The sequence below is a fragment of the Heterodontus francisci genome, chromosome 4 (assembly GCF_036365525.1).
Source record: "Heterodontus francisci isolate sHetFra1 chromosome 4, sHetFra1.hap1, whole genome shotgun sequence".
Classification (NCBI taxonomy): domain Eukaryota; kingdom Metazoa; phylum Chordata; class Chondrichthyes; order Heterodontiformes; family Heterodontidae; genus Heterodontus; species Heterodontus francisci.
In genome coordinates this window covers 158,543,280-158,564,478 of record NC_090374.1, presented here as the reverse complement: position 1 = coordinate 158,564,478, position 21,199 = coordinate 158,543,280, and the positions used below count along the sequence as shown (strand labels likewise).

General features: G+C 43.7%; 1 protein-coding gene across 1 annotated transcript in view; it reads left to right on the top strand.

The window, feature by feature from the left end:
* Positions 1-2,346: 2,346 nt before the first annotated feature.
* LOC137369363 (hsp90 co-chaperone Cdc37-like 1) overlaps positions 2,347-21,199 on the top strand; it is a 32,156-nt gene continuing 13,303 nt past the window's right edge. The window contains exons 1-3 of the mRNA XM_068030461.1: positions 2,347-2,531; positions 11,960-12,241; positions 20,939-21,032. Coding sequence (XP_067886562.1) covers positions 2,415-2,531; positions 11,960-12,241; positions 20,939-21,032 — 493 coding nt within the window. The 5' untranslated portion in view covers positions 2,347-2,414. The remainder of the gene's footprint in view (positions 2,532-11,959; positions 12,242-20,938; positions 21,033-21,199) is intronic.

The following is a 21,199-nucleotide window of genomic DNA, read 5'->3' as shown; positions in this document are numbered from 1 at the left end:
GGAATAGAGAGCCAAGCGTTCATTCACCACAAGGATCTCCAGGAACAATCTCTTTAGCTGTGCATAGCAGAGACTCGGCCTGTCTGTCTAACGGGAATGCTGGAAACACAACACTCATGTATCCATGCACAGCAGTGCCTCGGATGCTTAATGAACTTAATAAAACTTCTCAATAATTAAACCCAGAATTGTTGAGGTTTTGTTTTGGATGCTATTTCCCCGAGTTTGCAACTGCACTTCAGATATTCAACTGTGGTGGAGGGGTGGAGGTAGGGGGGTAGAGGGAGAGGTGGAGGTAGGGGGTAGAGGGAGGGGTGGAGATAGGGGGGTAGAGGGAGGGGTGGAGATAGGGGGGTAGAGGGAGGGGTGGAGGTAGGGGGGTAGATGGAGAGGGGGGAGAGCAGGGAGGGGTGGGGAGAGGGAGCATGCAAAATGCAGGGACCAGACAGTTGCAATGCCTGAAGTACTGTGGAGAAGTAGGGGAGAAGCAACTGGATTGGGCATCCGCAGCTGGAGGGAACGGCTGAATGGAGAGGGCCGGATGCGACAGGCCGTAGAGAGATGCGGGGAGCGAGTGTGTGAAGACCTCGGTGTCGCCGGGTCCAGGGACTGGCCGGTAAGTCTTTTGCTGTTGCGTTTCTGGCGCATGCACAGAAAAAGGCACTCCTCTTCCGCTCCGCTGCTCACCCCCCCCTCTCCTCTCTTTCCCCCCCCATCCTCTCTTTCCCCCCCATCCTCTCTTTCCCCCCCATCCTCTCTTCCCCCCCCATCCTCTCCTTCCCCCCCCATCCTCTCCTTCCCCCCCCCATCCTCTCTTTCCCCCCCATCCTCTCTTCCCCCCCCCCCATCCTCTCTTTCCCCCCCCCCCATCCTCTCTTTCCACCCCCCCCCATCCCCATCCTCTCTTCCCCCCCCACCCGGACACCCTCAACGCTGCTCTCCCTGGCCCCCGCGCTGCTCTCTCCGGCCCCCGCGCTGCTCTCTCACTCCGGCCATTGTATACTGCCACGTGTTCGTTAGGTTGCCTCTGTGTGATTCTTTGAGCAGCGCCATCTTTAGTCCTGGCAGCTGCTACAGTCGCAATCTGTGACGTTTTCGTGACACATGCTGTATTTGCGCATGTGCCAAAACAGCGCCACCTACCGTTCGCGTTGTCAACAAATGCGGTCATAGAATAAAGGGTACAATTCTAAAGGGGGTACAGGAGCAGGGGGACCTGGGTGTATATGTGCATAAGTCAATGAAGGTGGCAGGACAGGTTGAGAGAGCGGACAATAAAGCATACAGTATCTTGAGCTTTATTAATAGGGGCATCGAGCACAAGAGCAAGGAAGTTATGTTGAACTTGTATAAGACATTAATTCGGCCTCAGCTGGAGTATTGCATCCAATTCTGGGAGCCACACTTGAGGAAAGATATGAGGGCATTGGCGAGAGTACAGAAAAGATTCATGAGAATGGTTCCAGGGATGAGGAATTTCAGTTATGAAGATAGAATGGAGAAGTTAGGACTGTTTTTCTTGAAGGGAAGGCTGAGATGTGATTTGATAGAGGTATTCAAAATCATGAGGGGTTTGGAGAGACTAGATAGAGAGAAACTGTTCCCACTGATGAAAGGCTCGAGAACAAGAGGGCACAGATTTAAAGTATTTAGTAATAAGTGATATGAGGAAAAACGTTTTCACGCAGCGAGTTGTTAAGATCTGGAATGCGCTGCCTGAGAACATGGTGGGGGCAGGTACGATTGAAGCATTCAAAAGGGAATTGGACAATTCTATGAAAAGGAAGAATGTGCAGGGTTATGGGGAGAAAGCTGGGGAATGGAACTAAGGGAGTTGCTCTTTCAGGGAGCTGGTGCGGACATGATGGGCCGAATGGCCTCCTTCTGGGTTGTAACAATTCTGCGATTCTATCTGCAGATGACAATCCCTGTCATTAGAGCTGGGAGTAGCACTGAGAGGAATGAGAGAGCTGGTCTGCTGCAGCAGCAAGACTCGGGTAAAAGCAGGACTGAGTGGATGGCAGGAAATAAATAGGTGGCAGTGGAAAGGGGTAAATGGATGACAATGACAGGGGGAAATGGATTGCACTGATGGGGTAAATGGATTGCAATGAAGATGGGTGGCAATTGAGGAGGTCACTTTGGGAAAGGAGCCACAGGGGTTGCCTCACTTCTGGAGGTTGTATTTTGATGATCTTTGCCTTCCTAGAGCAAAGCTGCAGTGGATGACGTTCACGTGTTTACCCTCCTCCTGAACCATCCCTGCAGCAACCCTTGTGCTGGAGCTGCAGTGAAGCAGGCAGACAGAGAGGGCGCTGTTGAGCCCGCAGGGTCATGTGACGCGCAGGCCACTTTGATCACGTGATCCGGGCTGCTTTGTTACACTGAGGGTGGCGCGGCTATAACTAGTCAGGATGATGGATTATCGGCCTGGTTTTCCCGCAGCCGCTTCAGACAACGAGGAGGAGGAAGAGGAGGAAGAAGAAGGACAAAGATATAGACTCCTCCCCAACATGGCGTGGCAAAGTCAGGTATGGTTCCTCAGCATGCCTGCGATTGCCGATCACTTTGTAACTAATGATCCAGTTGCAGATAACATCAGCACTCGCCTTCCAGCAGAATAGATTCAGTCTCTTAACCCTCCGGGATATCGTTCCTCTGTGGAGCTGTAAAATGATCTACCCACCCCTCCTGTCTTTTTTCCTTCCCTATCCCTTTTGAATACATTTTAGCCTGTGTTGTGTCTCTACTGCCAGGGTCAAAGGACATTCTGCAACGGGAAGGGGATCAGCCAGAAGTTGTGACCCATGTTGCAACCAATGGCAGAGGTTGCGTCAGAGTTCCGGTCCTGCAGTCAGTGTTTCAGGAAGTAGGAAAAGCTTAAAGAGCAGGATCTCAAATAATTTCTGAATTACTCCCAGTGCCATGTGCTAGTGAGTACAGAAGCAGGACCATGGTGCAGGTGAATGTGTAGTTGGAGTAGTAATGTAGCAGGGAGGGCTTCTGATTTGTGGGAATTAGGACCAGTTCTGGGGCAGGAAGGATTTGCACAAACTGGATGGGTTGTACCGGAATACAGCTAGGACTAATATCCTTGTTGAGAGGTGAATTAGTGTTATGGGGGAGGGTTTAAACTAATTTGGCAGGTGGGGAGGGGGGAACACCTGGATGTAACATCAGAGAGGAGAGACAAGGTGCATAGAAAACCAGGTGTGACAAACAGCAACAGAAAAAAGAATAATGGAATTAGGTAGAGGAAAAAAACAAAGCTGACTAGCATGATGTTGGAATGCTTGCATGGCATGTTACAAATAAGGTTGATAAGCTACAAGCTGCCACATGGAGCTATGATCAAGTGTCGACATGGAGACCTGGCTTAAACATAGGTATGGGTGGAACTAAACAGTTCTGGCTCCAATGTATTGAGGAGGGATAAGGAAGGAAAAAGACAGATATGTGGTGGGGTGGGGGAATTCAGTGGGCATGATTTGGCAATTTTGATTAAATTTATTTACAGTTTTTATAGAGGAATGATATACTAGAGCATTTGAAGACTATCTATTTGGTTAAGCATTCAGTTAGGAAGGCAAATGCTATGTTAGCCTTTATTACAAAGGGATTGGAGGATAGGAGTAAAGAAGTCTTACTATTATTAAATAGGACTTTACTGAGACCACACCTGGAATACTTTGTACACTTTTGGTTTCCTTACCACAGGGAGGATATACTTGCCCGAGTGGGGGTGCAATGAAGAAGGTTCACCAGACTGATTCCCAGAATGTGAGGATTGTGTTCTGAGGAGAGACTGAGTAGACTACGCCTATTTGTCAGCTGTGGCTCAGTTGGTAGTGCTGTTGCCTCTGTCACGAGGTTCTGGGTTCAAGTCCCACTCCAGGACTTGAGTGCAGAAATTAAGGCTGACACTCCAGTGCAGTACTGAAGGTGTGCTGCACTGTCGGAGGTGCTGGCTTTCGGATGAGATATTAAACCCAGGCCCCATCTGCCCCCTCAGGTGGGCGCTGAGTTTGCTACATTAAACCAGTGACTACACTTCAGAAGTACTTCATTGGCTGTAAAGTGCTTTGAGATGTTTGGTGGTTCCCTGGGTGATTTCACTGAAACATATAAGTTCCTTAAAGGGCTTGAAAGGATAAGTGGTGGGAGGATGTTTCCCCTGCCTGGGGAGTCACAGTCTCAGAATAAGAGGTTGGCCATTTAGGCCTAAGATAAGAAATTTCTTCACTTGGTTCTGAAGTTTTGCAATTCTCCACCCCAGAGAGCTGTGAATGCTCAGTCAATGAGTATATTCAAGACAGAGGTTATTTTACAGAAAGGGTTGATAGTGCAGGCGATGCATATATGAACTTTCAAAAGGTATTTGATAAAGTAGTGCCTAACAGACTTATTCAGAAAATTATAGCTCGTATTAAAGGGATGGGGTGGTAACTTGGATACGAAACTGGCTAAGGGATAAGAGGCAGAGAGTAGTGATGAATGGATGTTTTCCTGACTGGGGGAAGTATGCTGTAGGTTCCCCCAAGGGTTGGTATTCGAAACACTGCTTTTCTTATCTAACTGACTTAAACCTGTGTATAGGGAGTACAATTTCAAAGTTTTCAGATGAAGCAAAATTTGGCAATGCAGTAAATAGTGAGCAGGATAGTAGTAGACTTCAGGAGAATACACACAATCTGGTACAAATGACACATGGTAGATGCAACTTAATGCAAGTGTGAAGTGATGCACTTTGGGAGAAACAATATGGAGTGGTGGTATAATCCACACTATTTTGAGAGGTTGTAAGAGCAAAGGGCACTGGGGGTGCATTTTCACAAATCCTTGAAGATGGTGGGCAAGTTGCTAAAGCAGTTAGTGTTCTGATGAAGGGTCACAGAAATGAAACGTTGACTTTGTTTCTCTCTACTCAGACGCTGCCAGACCTGCTGAGTATTTCCAACACTTGGTTCTCATTTCAGTTAAAGTGTCTGGTCTACTTGACTTTGTAAAAGGGCCATTGAATACTGAAACATGGAAGTCACGCTAAACCTTTACAAATCACTGGTTAGGCCTCAGCTAGAGTATTGTGTACAATTTTGGGCATCACCACCACACTTTTTAGGAAGGATGTGAAGGCTTTGGAGAGGGTACAGAGGAGGTTTACTAGGATGGTGCGAATCATGGAGGAGTTCGATCATGCTGAGAGATTGGAGAAGCTGGGATTGTTCTTCTTAGAGAAGAGTAGGTTGATGGGAGAGACCTAATAGATGTATTGGGGGTTTTGATGAAGCAAGTAAGGAGAAACTATTATCTCTGGCAAATGAGTAGACATCCAGAGGTCATAGATTTAAAATAATTGGCAAAAGAACTAGAGGGGAACTGAGAAAGTTCTTAACATAAAGGGTTGTTAAGATCTGGACTGCACTACCTGAAAGTGTGGTAGAATCAGATTCCATAGTAACTTTCAAAAAGCAATTGGACGTTACTTAAAAGGACTAATTTGCAGCGTTCTAGGGAAAAAGCTGGGATGTGGGCTGTTTGAGTATTTCCAGCATTTCTTGTTTTTTTTTTTCCAGCCGGTCTGGCAGCATCTATAAAAAGAGAAGCAGAGTTAATGTTTCAGGTCAGTGACCCTTCATCAGAACCCAAGCATTGGCACAATGGGCCAAATGATGTCCTCCTGTGCTGTAAGATTCTTGTGATTCTAACACCATGTGCCCTCTAACAATAACAAAAGGATTTTATGTTTGGATCAATGCTGAGAGTAATCACATTTTTGATCTGCAAAATAAAAGTGAGGGGGAGGGGGAGCATAGCTTCAGGCTCTTAATAGGGTGACTTTGGCCTGTCCTTTACCTCTAGTCAAGACTAAGACACTAATTCTGTTATTCTGGTGAACCTCCGAAGTTTAGTGGGATGGAAAATAAGAGACTCTTTGGACCCCAACATTTTGACAAGATCAAGAGTCTTTTTGCAATGGAACAAGAAAGTGAAGGTATGACAGATAATAAGTTGTCAGATTTATTATTGGATTTATCTAATGGAGTGTTGTGAGATGAATGGTCAGCTAAATCTATCTGGTTCCAACTAGAGAGATATTTGACTGTTGTGACCCAGCCTCTTTATTCTTTGTGTCAAGCAATAAAAACATAGACGAGATACTCATGCCTGCTTTCATGAAGATATGCTGTCTAGGTAGTGAAGAATGTGTCTCAGTCTTGACCTGCTAATGACCAGTTGTAGAATCTAACAGAAGCAATGTTAAGTCTTCAGAACATACTGGTCAGACTAAAGTACCACAAAGATGTATATTTGCTTTAAGTTTCTTGAGGTTCAGTGTCCAAAAAATATAGGCCTTGGAACAGATTCACCAGAATGAGACAAAGGCTTATGACGACATGTTGCATAAAGTTGGTTTGTTTCCCTTCAGTTTAGAATATTAATAACAGTAATAAAGCATAGAAGGTTGAAGCTTGCCGTTCATACCTTTTTTTTTTAAAAAAGAGAGAGGAATAGGTTTCAAAACTATTATTCTGAGAACTAAATTGTGGAAAGAAAGAGAGGTTGGCCTAGAATGAAGTATAGTGCTCAACTTATACAGGATAGGGGTATGGTAGTGTAGTGATTGTGTTAGTGGATTATAATCTGGACAACATGAGTTCAAATCCTACCGTGGAGAATTTTAATTCACTTTTAAATTTGCAGTTTGCAGAAATAAAAAGCTGGTGTTGGCAAAAGTGACCATGAAACTGTCGGATTGTTTTATAATCCCAACTGGTTCATTAATATTCATTGGGAGGTAATGGGTGAAATCAAAACGAAAATTAGGAAAGCAAAGAGAGGGCATGAAAAAATGTTGATAAGTAAAATCAAAGAAAACGCAAAGATGTTTTATAAATAAAGAGCAAGATTTTTTTTTTTCAGAATTAGAATTAGAACATTACAGCGCAGTACAGGCCCTTTGGCCCTCGATGTTGCGCCGACCTGTGAAACCATTTGACCTACACTATTCCATTTTCATCCATATGTCTATCCAATGAACACTTAAATGCCCTTAAAGTTGGCGAGTCTACTACTGTTGCAGGCAGGGCGTTCCACGCCCCTACTACTCTCTGAGTAAAGAAACTACCTCTGACATCTGTCCTATAACTATCACCTCTCAACTTAAAGCTATGTCCCCTCGTGTTTGCCATCACCATCCGAGGAAAAAGACTCTCACTATCCACCCTATCTAACCCTCTGATTATCTTGTATGTCTCTATTAAGTCACCTCTCCTCCTCCTCCTTCTCTCCAACGAAAACAACCTCAAGTCCCTCAGCCTTTCCTCGTAAGACCTTCCCTCCATACCAGGCAACATCCTAGTAAATCTCCTCTGCACCCTTTCCATAGCTTCCACATCCTTCCTATAATGCGGTGACCAGAACTGCACGCAATACTCCAGGTGCAGTCTCACCAGAGTTTTGTACAGCTGCAGCATGACCTCGTGGCTCCGAAACTCGATCCCCCTACTAATAAAAGCTAACACACCATATGCCTTCTTAACAGCCCTATTAACCTGGGTAGCAACCTTCAGGGATTTATGCACCTGGACACCAAGATCTCTCTGTTCATCTACACTACCAAGAATCTTCCCATTAGCCCAGTACTCTGCATTCCTGTTACTCCTTCCAAAGTGAATCACCTCGCACTTTTCCGCATTAAACTCCATTTGCCATCTCTCAGCCTCATCTCTTAGTTATCAGATGATAACTAAGGAAAGAATAGGGCCAATTAGAGACCAAAAAGGTAACTTGTAGATGGAGGCAGAAAACATAGGCATGATTCTTAATGAGTATTTTGCATCTGTTTTCACAAAAGAGGATGACAAAGCGGACCTTGTAGTTGAGGAAGAGGAGTGTGAAATATTGGGTGGGATAAATGTAATGAGGGAAAAAATATTGAGCTGTTTAGCACCTTTGAAAGTGGATAAATCACCAAGCCCAGATGAAATGTACCCTAGGCTTTAAGGAGAGGCAAGGGCAGAAATAGCGGAGGGTCTGACCATCATTTTCCAATCTTTTCTAGCAACAGGTGTGGTGCTAGAGGACTGAAGAACTACTAATGTACCATTGTTCAAAAATGGAGGAAGGGATAGCCCAAGTAATTGTAGGCCAGTCAGCCTAACCTCAGTGGTGGGAATATTATTTTAAAAGCTCAGACTGTAGAAATTGTCACACATAAAGGCACACATTAATCAAGGACAGTCAGCGTGGATTTGTTAAGGGAAGATTGTATCTGACCAGCTTGATAGAATTCTTTTGAAGTAACGAATGTCGAGGAGGGTAGCATGTTTGATGTAGTCTGTATGGATTTTAGCAAGGCTTTTGACAAGGCCTTACCTTACAAGTGTAAGGTAGCACAGAGAAAGCTGAGGACTGAGTGCTGCGGTGGGAATTTGGTGCGGGTGGGATCTCTGGTACATTTTTCTCGAGCTGTAATTTAGATTAACAGCCAGGCTCTGACTTAGAATTTTAAAACTGCAAGCTAGTTAAGAATAAAAGCAAAATATTGCAGATGCTGGAAATCTGAAATAAAAACAATGCTGGAAATACTCAGCAGGTCTGGCAGCATCTGTGGAGAGGGAAGCAGAGTTAATGTTTCAGCTCTCTGACCTTTCATCCGAATGGCTAGTTAAAATGTCTAGTTAACAGAAACTGCCAGGTAGTGGCAGTTATGTCAGTCAGCTGAAAGTGGTTGCCTGAATAGATGTTAATTACTGTAGCAGGAAGCTGAGTTAGCAGTTGCATGTTGGGTGTGAGTTATCAGCTCTCTGTAAAAGTAGATAGATTTTGCTACTGGACACTGTAAAATAGTACAGAGAAAGCTGAGGACTGAGTACTACGTTGGGAATTTGGTGCAGGTGGGGAAGGAGGTGCTGCTTTTTATACATTTTTTGTTCAACCTCTAGTAGCTGGTGAGTCTTTTGTCTGCAAGCTAGGCACTCTAACTTGCTATTACTTTAGCTGAGTCAATTCATAACTGATTGACTAATTAAATAAATAAGGTTAGATAGATATGCCAGGGATGGTGATGTGCCATGACTGCAACATGTGGGAATCTGTGGAATGCATTGCGATTCGGGACAACCATATTTGCAGTAGGTGTCTGCAGCTCGATCAACTTCAGCTCGGAGTTGCTGAGCTGGAGTCTGAGTTGTAGACTCTGCGGAGCATCAGTGAGGGGTAGTGTTACCTGGACGCTTTCTTCCAGGAGGCAGCCACACCCCTTAGGTTAAGTAGAACTTTAGAATTAATCAGTATTCAGGGACAGAAGGGCGTGACTGCAAATCAGATAGATATAGGAATCCAGGATGGAGTGATGGAGGAGCCTCAGCCCTTGACTTTGGCCAGCAGGTAGGAAGTACTTGATATCTGTGTGGATAAGAACAAGGACTGCAGGGTGGATCACTTTTCCTGTGAAGTTTTTATTTTTAAATGTATATGTTTGAGAATTATGAAATATGTTAAATATTCATTATTGCTTACCTACTGTCATACCTTTTGATCTAATTTCCTAGACTACCTTAGCCAATTTGTCTTTCATGTCTCCATAATTGGCTTTATTTAAGTTCAAGACTCATTTACTGAGATTCCTAATTAAGCCCATCTCACTACACCAGACAAGATCTAAACTAGCCTGTACATTGGTTCCATGATGGATTGTTGTAGGAAACTGTCTCAAATGTGTTACATGAATTCAGTCTCCAGATTACCTTTGCCAATTTGATTTGTCCAGTCTATATGAAGATTAAAGACCCCCATGATTATTGCATTGCCTTTGTTATAAGCTGCTCTTACTTCATAACTGGACACAATACTCTAGTTGGGGCCGAACCAGAGCTTTGTAAAGGTTCACCATAACTTGCTGACTTTTGTGTCACCTCTATTTATGAAGCCCAAGGACCCATATGCTTTGCTAACTACTCCCTCAAAAAGTCCTGCCACCTTTAAAGATCTATGTACATGAACAGCCAGGTCCATCTGTCCCTGTGCCCTCTTTAAAACTCTGCCATTAAGTTTATATTGCCTCTGCCTATCCCTTCTGCCAAAATGCATCACTTCACACCTCTCTATTTAAATTTCATTTGCTTTGTAACTGTGACTGCACTTTTCATCTTCCTAACCAGGAGTGCAAGAGTAACATTTGTTGTAGTGTAGAGAATATAGTCCTCGCAGTAGAACTTAAAAACAAGCCGGGCGACCTTAAATATGCAAATTGTACAACCTTACTTCACTTCCAGTTGAAAATGGGATCCAGAGTTGCAGTGCACTGGTGATGTCAGCATGGCAAGTATAATGTGCATGTGTACTGACATTACTGATCTGATTTTTGGTATGAAAATGATAGACATTTAAGTGGTTTTCCCAATTCTCTGCCTCTCACCAATCCCTCCCCCACCCCACCCAGAAAAACAGAAAATTTGCAACTGCCTCTTAATAATTTACAAAAAAGGCGGAACAGTGGATCAGATTTTTAAAAGTTGACTTTCCTTCGTTTGATCCAGGTTCTGATAATTCCATGTGTGGCATGTTGGGAATAACCCTTGCTCTTGCAGAACAGCTTCTCGTCATTGGCCTGAACAAAGGCTCCTGCTGGAGATTGTGTGCACGTTCTCTCTTCCATGGGTGAAGGAGTCTTCATTTTCAGAATATTGACAGTCTGCTAAGTTGGGAGCAGTATGTGCTGGCATGGCCAGTCATTTTGCAGAAGACCAACAATAGGAGAACTTCATTCCTTTGGGATCACTGTTCTGTGATTAGCACAATGCTCCCAGAGAGCTGAAAAGCTAATGCAAGAGTAGAAAGTATGCAGGAATATTCATCCTCTGCTGTTGGATATGCGAGATAATACCTGGTCTTAAGGAGTTAAATTAGGAGGACAGGTTGCATAAACTTAGCATGTATTCTCTTGATTATAGAATATTGAGGTGATTTGATCGAGGTGTTTAAAATCTTAAAAGGATTCAATGTGGTAGATATGGAAAAACTATTTCCTCTGGGGAAAATCCAGAACAAGGGGGCAGAATCTTAAAAACTGGAGCTAGGCCATTCGGGAGCAAAATCAGGAAGCACTTCTTCACACTGTATTGAAATCTGAAATCTCTTTCTGCTCCCCCAAAAAGGTTGTGGATGCTGGGACAATAGGAACTTTCAATAATTGGATTTTATTTTTGTTAGATAAGGGGATCAAGAGATAGGGAGCAAAGGCAGGTTAATCGGAGTTTAGCTGTGATCTAATTGAATGGCAAAACAGGCTTGAGGGACTGAATGGCTGACTCATGTTCCTAATGCTGGGCGCATGTGATTGCATGGTATGACTGTAGAAGTACAGTTGCCTCTGCTTATAGCAAGCAGCTTGGTGCTAGCCTGCTAAAAAAGTTGGATGGTTATATCCTCTTTAAGAGACACAGAGAAAGCAGCAACAGAGAAAGAAACAAATAGCTGATACTTTAGTGTAGTACTGGTGGAGAGCTGTAAGGTTTGCAAGCCAGCCTTTTGGATAAGATGTTAACACAAGGCCATGTCTGCCATCTCGGGTGGGCATAAAAGATCCATTCTATTCGAAGAAGTGCAGGGGAGTTATCTCCAGTGTCGTGGTTGATATTTATCCCTCAACCAACATCACTGAAGTGGATTATCTGGTCATTATCATATTATAGTTTGTGGGATCTAGCATGTGGTAATTGGCTGCTGCATTTCCTACATTACAACATTGACCACCTTCAGAAGTATTTCATTATCTCTGAAACATTTTGGGACATCCTGAGGTTATTTTCTTTACCTCAGAGAGCAGGCACAGTGGGTCGTCAAAATCTTCTGTGCTGTATAATTGTATGGTTCTGCACTGTGAAGTTTAGGTCACTCACTAAAATGAATGGGTTGAGCTGTCCTTTGATGCTTGTTGTTCTGTAATGCCTCCTAGGTTTATGTGGGTGGAGTAGAGAGCGTTTGCCACAAGCAGCAGGAGTTGGTGAAGAAGACAATGGAATGTAGATGGAGGCTAGCTGAAGCCCAGCAGAGACTTTGCGATTTGGAGCTGCACAACTCTGAGTCTTTGGAACAAGAACGGGCCAAAGCACAGACTGAATTTTGGGAGCTGAAACAGAAAGAAGACGAATGGAGGCAAAAGGAGAAAGAACTGATCTGGAATGAAAGGATGAGTTCATGGAACATTGATACAGCCAGTAAGGAAGGGTTTAATAAGGTACAGTATATGTTTCCAGTATTAATCACAGTAATAGCAAAGTGATTATGTCACTAGACTAATAATCTAGAGAGTTCAAATATAGAGTTCAAATCCTACCATGGCAGTTTAAGAATTTGTGCTCAGTTTATATAGAAAATAAAAATAACCGTGAAGCTGTCAGATTAAAAAAAAAAATGCTACCCTTACCCAGTCTGGCCTACATTTGACTCCACTCTCACACTGATGTGTTTAACTCTTAGCTGGAAAGCCACTCAGTTGAATCAAACTATTACCAGCAGTTCAAGAAGGCAGTCCACCACCTAGATATGGCCAATAAATGCCAGCCTTGCTAATGGCGTCCACATTGAGAATGAATAATGCAAAGAAAAAGTAGCATATGGTGATTCCACAATTGAAAATAAACTTTATATCAGAAGTGTTAACTAAAGCTCTATTTAGAAGAGTAAAAGGTATTTGTTCTCAAATCAGATCAATTTCACGACTCTAGTCAGTAAGATTCTAATTGACGAGGATCACTGTGCACATGAGCAATCCTGATGATTGTTAGTATATACATTTTTATTCATAAAATCTTGGATAATACTCCTGTGCAGTACCAAGAGTGTGCTGCGCCATCGGAGGTGTCATCTTTTAGATGGGCTATTAAACTGAGGTCCCATTTGACTTATAAGAACCCAAGGCACTATTTCTGAGGAGTGGGCGGGGGTGGGGGGCCAATATTTATCCTTCACCCAGTATCACTAAAAACAGATTGTCTGTCTGATCATTTGCTAGGATTTTGCTCTAGAAGTAAGGAGTAGTTCTTGGATTAAATTGGGCAGCAACTTCTGGTGTCGGCATACGCGGAGTTAAACACACAAATCTGGGAGTTGCTGTCTGATTTGCCCTGCTCCTCAAGTTTCGCTACACCAGTATCTCAGAGACTCGGCATTGAAATGTGTGAAGTTGTGGTTCTTGCCTATTTACACAACAGAAAAGGCTGGGGCTTGTCAACCTCTCTGACATTGAAAATTTACTTTTACAAGCATGGATTTTCATTCCTTCACATTTTAATAATGGTTGGATATTTTAAAAAGTAATTTTTTTCTTTTTCGTTTCTCTCTCTCTCTCTCTCTCTCTTCATCCCATCTTTCTTTCCCTCTACTTTTCTTTCTGCGAACAACAGTTTGTATTTATAATCATGCCTTTAAGGTAATAAAATGTTCCAAGGCGCTTCACAGAAGCATTATAAAATGAAGTATGACACCGAGCCACATTAGGAGAAATTAGAAATAAAAACGAATTGTTGGAAGTACTCAGCTGGTCTGGCAGCATCTGTAGAGAGACAAACAGAGTTAACATTCCAGGTCGACTTTTCATCAGAAATTAGAGAAAGCGACCAAAAGCTTGGTCACAGGTAGTTTTTGAGGAATGTCGTAAAGGAGGAAAGGGGCAGGGAGGGTACTGAAGGCATGGCCACCAATGGTGGCGTGCCTAAAATTGGGGTTGCTTCAAGAGGCCAGAATTTGATGAGCGCAGATATCTCGAAAGGTTATGGGGCTGGAGGAGATTATAGATATTAGGGAGGGATGAGACCATGGAAGGATTTGAAAACAAAGGTAAGAACTTTAAAAATCAAGATGTTGCTTAACTGGGAGCCAATGGAGGTGAGTGAGTACAGGGGTGATAGGTGAGCAGGACTTGGTGTGAGTTAAGACATGGGCAGCAGAGTTTTGGATGACATCAAGTTTACAGAGGGTTGAATGTGGAAGGCCAGCTGGCAGTGTGTTGGAATAGTCAAGTGTAGAGATAATAAAAGCATGTAGGAGGGTTTCAGCAGCATATGAGCTGAGACTGGGGCGATGTCAGGTGATACTACAGAGGTGGAAATCAGTGGTCTTAGTGATGGCGCAAATAAGAGTTCAGAAGATCCTCTTGAGACCAAATATGACACCAAGATTGCAAACTGACTGTTGTAATCCAGACTTTTGGCAGGGAGTGGGATGGAATCTGTAGCAAGGGACTGGAGTTTGGAGCGGAGACCAAAAAGCTTAAGTCTTCCAGAGATTTTATTAGAGGAAATTTCTGCTCATCAAGTACAGGATGTTGGATAAGCAGTCTGATAATTTAGCAACAGTGGAGGAGTTGAGAAGTGGTGGTGAGGTGGGTATCGTCGACATAAATGTGAAAATGGATGCTGTGCTTTTGGATGATACTCAGAAACCGCATAGAGATGCGAAATAGGAAGGGGCAAGGATAGATCCTTGGGGGACCCCAGAGTAATGGTATGGGTGCAGGAAGATTCTCTGGCTATGATTGGCTAGATAAGAATGGAAGGAAGTAAGAGTAGTCCTACCCAGCTGGATGACAGTGGAGAGGTGTTGGAGGAGGATGGTGTGGTCAACCGTGTTAAAGGCTGCAGGGAGGTCGAGAGGGATGATGAGTGATAGTTTACTTACACTTCCTGGTTTAGACTCTGTGTCTCAGTAAGGATTCTCCAGTCTGGTTGAGGAGACGTACTGTCTTTTTGTGCTGTTTGCACATATCCGAGATCCTCTAGAGAGCACACTACACTCTTGAATATCTGATATGAGTTTGGTTTCTGTCCAATTAACACACAAAATATGCTGGCTGCAAATGTAAATGTGGCTGTCAGTGCAGCAGTTCAAATGACCCTTCACAAATTGGCCAGACAGACAAATTCTTACAGCAGTCTTGGACTGTTCCCAAAGCCAAGTTTCTACCTGTTCTGTTTGTGCATGTGAACTGTTGATGTAGCTTTCCTTGCTGGGTCTCCACTTGGGACATTTACATAGTCCTCTGACACAAGCTATACTGATAAATTCCTCACAACACATTGCCATTCTTTGTATCTCTCTTGAAGCTCGTCATTATTTGCCATCGACCATCTCTGTCCACCAGATGCCTTTCTTACCAAATCTCTTCGCTCCTGTCCTTGCATTGACATATCCTCTAACATCAACCTCCACCAGTCCTCTTCCAGTTCAGGGTTGTCCAACATATAGCCCATGGGCCAGAATCTGGCCCACCAAAGGTTTCTATCCGGCCTGCCAAGGCTGAGAAATTTCCACTGGCAATCCGCCATTGGCGTCTTCCAGCCCGCCGAAACCTTCTGTGACTGACAATGGCTGCGCCTCTATTACCGACATGGCGGAGACGCCTCACTGCACATGTCCTCCTTTACGAAGAAGGCAGACTCTTGTTGGTACCTTTTTATGTTCTGGTTCATTTAGTAAGATGGCGGCACCTGGGCTGAGTCGCTCGTCTGCCAGCGCTTCCCATTCGAGCTCCATTCCCAGTGCCTTGAGCTCGGGCCCTAGGCCCAGCGCTTGCTCTGCCTGAAAATGGACCTGGCTTTGACCTCGCGGGCCCTGGGGCTCTTCATCGCTATCGCTGAGGAGGAGTCACCTGAGGAGGTGGCAGAGTGCTGGGTTAACTGGGCCACGGGGAAGTTGGGGCGGGGGGGGGGGTGGTGGGGCGAGAGAGAGACACTGGGGGTGAGGGGGGGAACACGAGGACACAGACGTTCAGAGAAAGGGGGACACAGAATCACACTAAGTAGGGGAGGGGAACCACGCAGAGGTTGAGGGGACGTGGGGATACAGGGCAATCAAGATCATTCCTGACAGATGGACATCTATGGAATACTCCGCATCGCTACATCAAGTGTCGGGCAGACATTGTCTACTTCCGCAAGCAAATACAATGCCAGGTATCTCACTAAATCAGCGTTCAATGTAGTGACTAAACTAAGTTAATAAATTAGTCTTCTCATTTAAAGCTTGTTCACAAAAATGCACATTTTTTGTGCTTTTGATTAATAGTAAAATACATTTCTAATACCTTTTTATCTTTTCGAAATTTGCTCACCATGTAGGACAAAAATTATAATGCAGCCCCTCATGCAAAAAGGTTGGACACCCTGCTCTAGCTTCACTTTTTCTCTTGAATCTCACCTGATTTCTGCACCTTTTATGCCCTCCACATAAACACTCTTTTCCCTACACAGTCACCCTAACCTTGGGACCACAGAAATCTCTCTCGAATGACATCGTTTCCAATCACTCCTTTATCCTTGTGCCTACCCCTACGCCTTCTACTTCTGCTCTTGGGGGGAGTGGGGGTGGGGGTTGAAAACTACACCCGGGACGCTTATAATTACTGTTTGAGATTCCCAATTCCTCTATTTTTCCTATCCGTTAACCAATCCTCTATCTGTGCTAATATATTACCCCCAACTCCATGTGTCCTTATCTTGTGTGTTAGCCTTTGTGTGGCACCTTAATGAATGGCTTTTGGAAATCCAATTTGACTACATCTGCAGGCTCCCTTTATCTGCCCTACTAGTTACATACTCAAAAAAAAAACTCTAATAAATTTGTCAAACATGATTTCTCTTCTATAAAGCCATGTTGACATTGTCTGAGCATACCATGATTTTCTAAGTGCTTTATTAAGACTTCCTTAATAGATTCCCAGCAGTCTCCCAATGACTGATGTCAGACTAACTGGCCTGTAGTTCCATGTTTTCTCTCTCCCTTTCTTGAATAGCAGTGTTACATTTAATAACTTCCAATCTGCTGGCAACGTTCTAGAATCTAGGGAATTTTGGACAACCATAACCAGTGTATCCACCATCTCTGCAGCTACCTCTTTTCGAACCCTGGGATATAGGTCATCAGGTCCTGGGGATTTGTCAGCTTTTAGTCCCTGAAGCTTCTTCAATGCTTTTTCTCTGCTGATATTAATTACCTTAACTTCCTCACCCTTATTAGGCCCTTGGTTACCCTCTATTTCTATGTAATTTGTGTCTTCTATTGTGAAGACAGACATAAAATATTTGTTCAATGTTTTTTATTTTCTCATTGCCAGTGATAATTTCCTCCAAGGGAGGAAATACTTGTAAAAGCTCTTACAATCTATTTTTATATTCCTGGCTACTTTACTCTCAATTCAATATTTTCCCCTTTTTATCAACTTTTTGGTCTCCCTTTGCTCATTTCTAATACTCTCCCATTCTTCAGGTTTACCATTATTCTTTGCAACATTGCCTCTTTTAATCTAGTACTATCCTTAACCACCCTAGTCTTGTGTTTTTGTTTTTTAATGGAACGTATTTTTGTTGAACGTTTTGATTTTGTTTCTTTAAATGTTCCCCACTGTTTGTTTATTGCCGTACCTTTTGGTCTGTTTATCCAAACAACGTTAGCCAGCTCTCCCCTCACCTATGTCATTGGCCTTGGTCAAGTTTAATATTCTTGTTTGGGACTGGAGTATGTCGCTGTCAAACTCCATGTGGAATGCAGTTGTATTGTGATCACTTTTTTCCAGAGTATCTTTTACTATGCAATTACTAATTAAACTTGCCTCACTGTATAATACTAGATCTAAATTAGTTTTATCCCTAGTTGGTTCCACAATGTACTGTTCCAGAAAACTGTCGCAAAGCATCCTAGAAACTCATCTTTCAGACTACCTTTGCCAATTTGATTTGTTTAGTTTATAGGAAGATTCCCCACGATTATTATTTTTTTTATTTAGAGATACAGCACTGAAACAAGCCCTTTGGCCCACCGAGTCTGTGCTGACCATTAACCACCCATTTATACTAATCCTAAACCAATCCCATATTCCTACCACATCCTCATCTGTCCCTATATTCCCCTACCACCTACCTATACCAGGGGCAATTTATAATGGCCAATTTACCTACCAACCTGCAAGTCTTTTGGCTGTGGGAGGAAACCGGAGCACCCGGAGGAAACCCACGCAGACACAGGGAGAACTTGCAAACTCCACACAAGCAGTACCCAGAATTGAACCCGGGTCACTGGAGCTGTGAGGCTGTGGTGCTAACCACTGTGCCGCCCTTTGTCCTTTGTTACAAGCTCCAGTTATTTTGTTTAATGCTCTGCCCAATGTTATAACTAATGTTAGGGGGCCTATAAACTACTACCGAGTCTGTGCTGACCATTAACCACCCATTTATACTAATCCTAAACCAATCCCATATTCCTACCACATCCTCATCTGTCCCTATATTCCCCTACCACCTACCTATACCAGGGGATGGGTAAGGCTTCCACTGCTATGTCCAGACTGGCCAAGAGAGTGTGGGAAAATGGCGCACTGACACGGAACACAAAAGTCCGAGTGTATCAGGCCTGTGTCCTCAGTACTTTGCTCTACGGCAGCGAGGCCTGGACAACGTATGCCAGCCAAGAGCGACGTCTCAATTCATTCCATCTTCGCTGCCTTCGGAGAATACTTGGCATCAGGTGGCAGGACTATATCTCCAACACAGAAGTCCTTGAAGCGGCCAACACCCCCAGCTTATACACACTACTGAGTCAGTGGCGCTTGAGATGGCTTGGCCATGTGAGCCGCATGGAAGATGGCAGGATCCCCAAAGACACATTGTACAGCGAGCTCGCCACTGGTATCAGACCCACCGGCCGTCCATGTCTCCGCTATAAAGACGTCTGCAAACGAGACATGAAATCGTGTGACATTGATCACAAGTCGTGGGAGTCAGTTGCCAGCATTCGCCAGAGCTGGCGGGCAGCCATAAAGACAGGGCTAAATTGTGGCGAGTCGAAGAGACTTAGTAGTTGGCAGGAAAAAAGACAGAGGCGCAAGGGGAGAGCCAACTGTGCAACAGCCCCGACAAACAAATTTCTCTGCAGCACCTGTGGAAGAGCCTGTCACTCCAGAATTGGCCTTTATAGCCACTCCAGGCGCTGCTTCACAAACCACTGACCACCTCCAGGCGCGTATCCATTGTCTCTCGAGTTAAGGAGGCCCAAAAAGAAAACTACTACCACCAGCGTTTTCTGACCCTTGTTATTCCTAATCCCCATCTATACTGATTCTACTTCCTGATCTTCTGAGCCAAGATTGTTTCTTACTACTGTCCTTAGGACATCCTTTACTATCAGGGTTGCTATTCCTTTTCCATTATATCTGTCTTTTCGAAATGTTGTGTACCCTGGAATATTTATTTCCCAACCTTGGCTACCTTGCAACCATGTCTCTGTAATGGCAGATAAATCTAAACCATTTATCTCTTTGTGTTGCTAATTCATCTCTCTCATTACAGATGCTTTGCACAGTCAAATAAAGAACCTTTAATTTTATTGTTTAATACTATCTTTGACATGAGCCTTATCTGCTGATGCACGATTAACATTAAACTCTCGATCCCTTCCTGTCTCACTCTGCTTGCCTTTACCCAATTGCAACACTGCTCTATTGCTTTGACACTCCTGTTTAGATTTCTGAATCTACCTTCACCTGACCACCCCCCACACCCCCATTTTTAATTTAAAGTCCTTTCTGAGGGCAGTTAAAAGTCAGCCACATTGCTGTGGGTCTGGAGTCTCATATAGACCAGACGGGGTAAGGACAGCCGATTTCCTTTCCTGAAGGACAGTAGTGAACCAGTTGGGTTTTGAACAACAAACTGATAGTTTCACGATCATCACTACTGAGACTAGCCTTTTATTCCAGATTTGTTTAATTAATTGAATTTAAACTTCCACAGCTGCCGTGGTGGCATTTGGATTTGAACTCATGTCTCTGGAGCATTAGTCCAGTAACATTATTGCTATGCAGTCTCCAGCCTCCCAAGATTTGCCCCAGGATAACCACTTGTGGGAACTAAAATCCACATGCTGTATGGACGGCCTGCTTATCTACCAGCAGAATCAAACCATTACCACTACAGGTGAACAATAGAATAGCAGTAACTTTACTAGTTGATTGCCTGTGGATTATGCCTGACCACTTTTGGTGCTTGGGTAAGGGAGGACCAGCGACTGCAATTTCAGGTTATGTCCCAAACTCGGTAAAATGTTGGGTGGTTCTTTTCGCAGAGGACAGGTTGCCTGATTGTGGTGAACACTGATTCGCTGAACTCCTCTGAAGTAGAGCTTGAGTCATTTCTTTCTGTGGTGGAGTTCTGTTGATACAAGAAGTCGGTACTGTTTAACATTAATGAGTTGGTCTCCTGGACTAGTTACAATGACCTTCCAGATTCCACACCGCCACCCCCCCCACCTCCCCAATTGACCTGGGCTTCCACATTTTTTTTTCTCTCCGAGGCTTCTCTTTGTACTCTAAGCCTCGATATTTGTAGAGCTAAGATCTGGTATTTTTAACAGCCTTTTAAGTTCCTTTTGATTTTTATACTTCTAAACACAATTGCACACACCTCTTTTCCACCCCAACCCCCCAATCCTGGTCCCACCCATGATCAAATTATTTTTGACATGGTAATACCCTCCTGGAAGATGTACTGTACTTGCTGGACAGAGAATGGGAGTGCAGTGATTGAACATGTGACTATGCGCAGAAACTTTCTCTTCAGTATATGGCAATATTCCTTGTTAGGCATCGGTTAAGAATACAGCATTCAGTTTTGGTCTACTTGCATGGTGAGTAATATTGAGGCTTTGGAAAGAGTGTTGTGGAGGGCCACAAGATTAACTTTTAGTTTTAAAGCATCTTGCCCTGATTCTAGTTACCTGTTTTTTAATGGCTTTTCCATTTTTGTATGAAGCTCTGAGCAAATTCTGCAGTCCTGAAAATGGAGCCTGATTTGAGGAGACAAGCAGGTTGGGGAAAAACTGAGGAGGGGGAGGAATACTTTCAACTTCTGGACGTTTAGTTCCTTCTCTTTGATCTTTTTTACAGAGTGTAATCAACAAAAACGTAAAGTGTAAAGAAATAGAGGAAGAGAAAGATGTAACATTTGCACAGAAATATAACCAACAGCTCAGGCACTTTGGTAAGTGGACACCTCTTTCAGACAGTTTGAGGTACACTGTGAGATACTAAATTATCCAATATATTTGTAAATGAACCAATTCCTGTCAAAATGGACTGGGAGTGTGGTGCGGTGTGTGCCTTCCCCAAACAAGCCAGTAATGTGTTCACACTACATGTGTCTTGAAA